Source organism: Solenopsis invicta, chromosome 8 (genome assembly GCF_016802725.1).
Source record: "Solenopsis invicta isolate M01_SB chromosome 8, UNIL_Sinv_3.0, whole genome shotgun sequence".
NCBI classification, from domain to species: domain Eukaryota; kingdom Metazoa; phylum Arthropoda; class Insecta; order Hymenoptera; family Formicidae; genus Solenopsis; species Solenopsis invicta.
The window spans coordinates 19797953-19803876 of record NC_052671.1 but is presented as its reverse complement, the minus strand read 5'-3'; the positions used below and the strand labels follow the sequence as shown (position 1 = coordinate 19803876).

The 5924-nt window shown below is 35.4% G+C and overlaps 1 protein-coding gene across 1 annotated transcript; it reads left to right on the top strand.

The window, feature by feature from the left end:
• The first annotated feature begins 814 nt into the window (after positions 1-814).
• LOC113006296 (golgin subfamily A member 6-like protein 6) lies at positions 815-1411 on the top strand. Its single transcript, XM_026142225.1, has one exon. The coding sequence runs from the start codon at positions 815-817 to the stop codon at positions 1409-1411; it is 597 nt and encodes a 198-aa protein (XP_025998010.1).
• Positions 1412-5924: the final 4513 nt, after the last annotated feature.

Here is a 5924-nt window from a genome sequence, read left to right as displayed (position 1 = left end):
TGCATATATTTATATAAAACATAATACTTTAAATTAATAATTTTATAATTAAAATAATTAAAAAAAATTAGGTTAGAGGCAATCAGTTAAAAATTTTGCAGTTGATAAACTAAAAATTTAATTGATTGATTAGGTTAGTCGAAGTTGGTAGGGGCGGTCCTGAATATTAATAATTGGCTTCTTGAATCATTTTAAAATGCAAATTTCTGTCAAAAACGTGAATAGACGGAAAGGAATTGTATTAAAAGAAATGCATTAAGAGAAATTGTTAATTTAAAAAATCATCATGTATGAATTCAATATAAATAAGCAAAATACCTGAGCCAAATAAGGCCCACTTAACTTATTTTACTTTTTATAAATTCTATTTACAAAGATATTGGGACTTCCGGTTGGATAACGTTAGAAGGTAAACGAGTGTCCAACGGACGAAAATAAAATAGCAGATTAGTGCAATTGCAGAGTGAGGAAAAGGAAAAAGCGGGAGGAGAAGGAAGATAGTGAAGGAGAAAAGCCAAGGAAGTGAAGGGAACAAAAAGACAGAAGGGATTAAAACACACAGAGGGATCCAAAATCTGAACGAAAGTTTAGGTTAGGAAACTGTGAGAAGAGAAGAGAGCGAGGCGAGATAAGCAAGAACGAAGAGGTCACAGAGAGAAGAAACAGATGGCGCCACCGGGAAGACCGGCAGGAGGTAAAGCGAAAGGGGAATGCAACAGCATAGAGAAGTACGTAGCAGGAGGAGAAGAAACAATAATAACTGCACTGAAAAAGATAGGAAAAGAGATTGAGCAAAATATGTATTAGCAAAAAGATGGAAAGGATGATGGAACAACTCGATCAGATAAGGAAAGAATGGGAAGAAGAAAAGCAGACAAGAGAAGAGGAAAGAAGGAAAGAAAAAGGGAAGGAAGAGAAGAAGAATCTGGAAAGGAGAATAGAGAACCTAGAATGGGAAAAAGAGAAAAAAGATAGAGAAAAACGGAAAAACAACATAATAATGAGAGGAGTAAACAAATGGGAGGAAGATAAAATTGAACAAGAGACAAAGGAGTTCATAAAAGAGAACCTGAAAATAGAGGTGGACATAATCAAGGCATACAAAGTGCAGTCCAGAGGAGACAAATGTACGGTAGTGGCAGAAGTAGGAAGCAAAAGAGAAGTATGGGGAGCAAAAGAGAGAGATAATGGTCAAAAAGAAAGAACTAAGAGCAGGAGTCTTTATAGACGACGATCTAACGAGGATGGAAAAAGAAATGCAGAACAAACTGAGGGAGAAAGCGAAAGAAGAGAAAAAAGAAACAAGGTCAAGGTAGGATACGGAAAGATTATGATAGAAGACAAATGGTATCGATGGAACACAAGAGAGAAGAAACTAAAGGAAGAGAAAAGAAGAGGAGGAGAAGAATGAGATACAAGCGGCGGGATGGAAAAGGGAAGGGAGGGGGGGTTAAAAATCTGCTTTTGGAATGTGGCGAGACTAGCTAACAAATGTGAAGAGGCGTGGGAATATTTAGAAGAATTTGATGTACTAGGTCTTACAGAAACGTGGATAGATGAGGAAGGATGGAAGAAGATAGAGAACAAGGTCTCAAAGGAATACATCTGGAAATGCATACCGGCAAAAAAGGAACATACGAAAGGAAGGGCAAAAGGCGGGATCGTGAAGGCAGTAAGAAAAAGTCTAGAACAAGTGGAAATCAAAGAGATAAACGGAGAAATGGCAGAGGCTAAACTGAAATACAACGGAAACAGTTGGAGGATCGTTACGCTTTATAGCCAAAAGATAGAAGAAACGATAGAAACCCTAACGGAGCAGATACCAGAAGAAGAAGAAAACTACTTACTGATAGGAGGAGATTTCAACGCAAGAACAGGCAATAAAGGAGGCCCAATAGAAGAAGGAGAAGAGAGAAGTGAAATCAGACGGTCCATAAACAAAGTAAGTAATAGAGAAAGAAGGATATTATTAAACAAAATAGAAGAAAGAGGCTGGACAATCTTGAATGGAAGCTTCGACGAGGAAGGAGGATGGACATACATAGGAGGGTCAGGTATGTCGGTCATAGACTATATAATAGGAAATGATAGAGCGGCAGGAGAAGTAAAATCGATGAAAGAAGGAGACAGAACAGAGTCAGATCACATTCCATTAGAAGCGGAGGTAATAGGAGCACAAACAAAAAAGAAAAAAGGCGGAAACAAGACAAAAGAAATAGAGAAAAGTGTCTGGTCAGAAGAAGGAATAGAAAACTACAGAGAAAATTGCAAAGACTGGGCCAGCACACGGAACGAGACGGAAGACATATGGAGGGAAATAAGAGATAAGGTAAAGCAATCCATAACGAAACAGAGAAAGAAGATTAAGCTCTAGAAAATAGGAGAAAGAAAGTGGTACAATAGAGAATGGAAAGAAAAGAAAAGAGAATTAAGAAAAATGCTGAGAAACCTAAAGAAGGGAAGAATCGACAGAGAAGATTATATAGCAAGGAGGAAGGAATACAAAGAATGGTGCAAAGAGCAGAAGAAGAGACACGAACAAGCAGAAGAAGAGGAAATACGAAAGATAAAAAGTGAAAAAGAGGCGTGGAAATACATTAATAAATACGGAAAGCAGAGAAAGGAGAGGATAAGCGACGATATAAGGATGGACGAATGGAGAGAGTACTTCATTGAATTACTCGGGGGAACACAGAGTAAAATAGAACTAGAAAAAGGTGAACAAGAAAAGGAAACAGACATAACGAGGGAAGAACCAGAAGACATAACGAAAGAAGAACTAAAAGAAATATTGAGAAAGTTAAAAAAAGCAAAAGCGCCAGGAGAAGATGGAATAGAAAACGAGGCGTGGATACATATGTCACATGAAATAGGAGAAGAATTCTGGAAATTGATATATAAAATATGGAAAGGAAAAGGACTACCAGAAGATTGGAACAAAGGCGTAATTAGCCCAATACACAAAAGAGGAGACAGAAACGAAATAAAAAATTACAGAGGGATAACGCTAATGGATTCAGCGTACAAAATATATGCAAGTATTCTGAACAAGAAACTAGAAAAGGAAATAGAAAACAAGCTAAGAGAGACACAGTTTGGCTTCAGGAAGGGAAGAGGAACCATGGACGCAGTCTATACTGTGAACTACATAGTGAACAGAGAACTAAGCAAGAAAGGAGGAAAAATATTCACATTTTTTGCGGATTTAAAAGCAGCCTTCGACAAGGTGAACAGAAAACTGCTGATAGAGATGATGGAGAAGATGGAAATAGAAACAAACTTGAGACAGAGGATCACAGAAATATATAAAGAGACAAGTAACGTAATAAAAATAGGAGAGGAAAAATCGCAAGAATTTTGGACAGAAATAGGACTCAGACAAGGATGTCCACTAAGCCCAGCCTTATTTAACATATACATAAAAGATCTAGAAGAAGAAATGGAAAAAGGGCAGGTTGGAGGAGTCGTAGTAGGCAAAGAAAAAATCCGGACAATAACATACGCAGACGACATCGTTTTATTGGCAGAGAGAGAAGCGGAACTGAAAGAGATGATGAAGAGATTCAGAAAATACTTAGAGAAGAAGGAGCTGAGCCTAAGCGCAGACAAATCGAAAGTATTGGTTTTCGAAAACGGAAGAGGAAGAAGAAAAAAGAGAGAATGGAAATGGAAAGAAGAAAACATAGAGGAAGTCAAGGAGATAAGATATCTTGGCTACACGCTACAAAAAAACGGAGGCGCGGAGAAACATACAAGGGAAAGACTACGAAGAGCAACAATAGCAATGAAAAGGACATGGAGCATAGCAGAAAGAATATTCAAAGAAGACTTCAGAAGAAGAATAAAAATGTTTGAAGCACTAGTAGGAAGCGTGGCCCTATACGGGGCAGAAGTATGGGGCTGGAGAGACGAAAAAACATTAGACGGAATAAAAAGGTAATATACAAAATGGATATTAAATCTGGACAGAGGAACACCGAACTATATACTGCTGGAGGAGACAAAAATGGAAGAGATCAGAATACAGGCGATCAAAAGAGCACTCAGATATGAAGAAAAAGCGAGACAATCAGGGAAGAAAATAGTGAAGGAATGCATAAGAGATCTGGAAAAGAGACGGCCAGAAGCAGAAGAAGGGAAATGGGAAAGAAAGAGGAAAAAGATGTTAGAGGAGGCAGGAATAAACAAAGAACAATTAAGAAGAGAAAGAGAGACAGGAAACGAGGAAATAACAGAGAACATCCTGAAAGAATTAAAAACTAGAGAGAGCAGAAGAAGACAACAAAAGATAAATGAATCTAGATATAACACTGACTACAAAGCGATTATACCAGAAGAAATACCGAAATACCTGGAGGGAAGGATGAAGAAGAAAGACAGGTGTCTGATAGCAAGATACAGATGCGGAAATGAGACGAGAGGCAGCCAGTATTGGAGAGAGGAAGCAGAAAGAAAATGTAGAATTTGCAAAAGAGAAGAAGAGAGTCTGTACCATATGATCAAAGAATGTGAAGCAACAAAGAGTGAAATGACGTTAGAAGAAATCATAGGAGAAGAAGGAAAGGGGCTACAAACGATGAAAAAGATAGAAAAAGTGAGAATGGAGACGACCACAAATGAGAAAGAAGAGAGAGAAAACAGCAAGAAGAAAGAAGCAAAAGAAAGTTAAATTACACCAAAGACATTGTATTGACAACGGCAATGTAGATTCACTGTAAAGTTATGATCAATTAACCATGGACTAAAGTCTAGCAGATGCATATGTATACAACCTTTAAGTCTAATTTTGAGATAATTATGTTTGTTTTTGTAATTTTATTTTACTTAAATTTTAAATTTTAATTTTGTTCTTAATTTTGTTTTCTGATTTAATCTAACTTGAAAAGAATTTTGATTTTGTTTATGATTAAGATTTTGATTTTAACTGTATTATTAAGTTTAAGTAGGAATTAAGTATAATATGAAGACTGATAACTGTTAGAAAGAAGTGTTAAAACAAGGTTTAAGTGTTAAGTTTTAAAACTATATGTAAATGTATACCAAAGAATGTAACCGGAAGCCATCCTAAGCCGCAAGGCAAACGGATTAAATAAAATAATAAAAAATAATAATACAAAGATATTGAAATAAACTAAATAAGAATAAAAGAGTGTTTACTTCAATCACTCAACAAAATAAAATTGTCTTTTATATAAAACGTTTTAAATAAACAAAAAAAGAAATTTTCTTAAACTCTGACATTAAGTCTTATTAAATTCTTGTGCTTTTAATAAGGCCCAAATTAAGAATAAATTGAAAATAACAAAGAAATTAAACATTATTTTTCAACTCACTTCAAAAATGATTATTAAACATAAACACAAAACTCTTTAGGATCTATTTTACTGTAAAACATCACAATTACTTTTAATTTTATGTATAATTAATATTTCAACTTTGAGAAATTCTGACTATTTGAGTGCAATTTTAGCTTATGGAAGGTTAGCGTCATTGCAAATCGTTATTCTCTATTGGAAGCCACATACATAATAAATGACAATGGCTATAACAATAAATGTATAAATGGGCCTTATTTAATAATACATTACACAGGCACACAAAAAAAGTGTCAAGTTCAAGAGACTATACCTATGTATCCCTATGTATTTTGACGTCCTGAAACCGAATATGACCTCAGAATTGCTCCATCAGATCAGGAATTTTTTTACACTCAAAAAATTGTCAAATATTCCTTAAAATTATACTAATCAGCAGAAAAAGTAGCAAAAATCCTGATCTGATGGCGCAATTCTGAGGTTATATTCGGTTTCAGAGCCTCAAAATACATAAGTTTAATCTCTCAAACATGGCACTTTTTTGTGTGTACCTATGCACAGCCACTTTTGATCTCTACAATTCTTTCTACCTCAAAAAATGAATAATTC

Excerpts from the sequence above, each read along its gene's own strand:
- LOC113006296 (XM_026142225.1), top strand. The coding sequence starts at position 815 with ATGGAAAGGATGATGGAACAACTCGATCAGATAAGGAAAGAATGGGAA.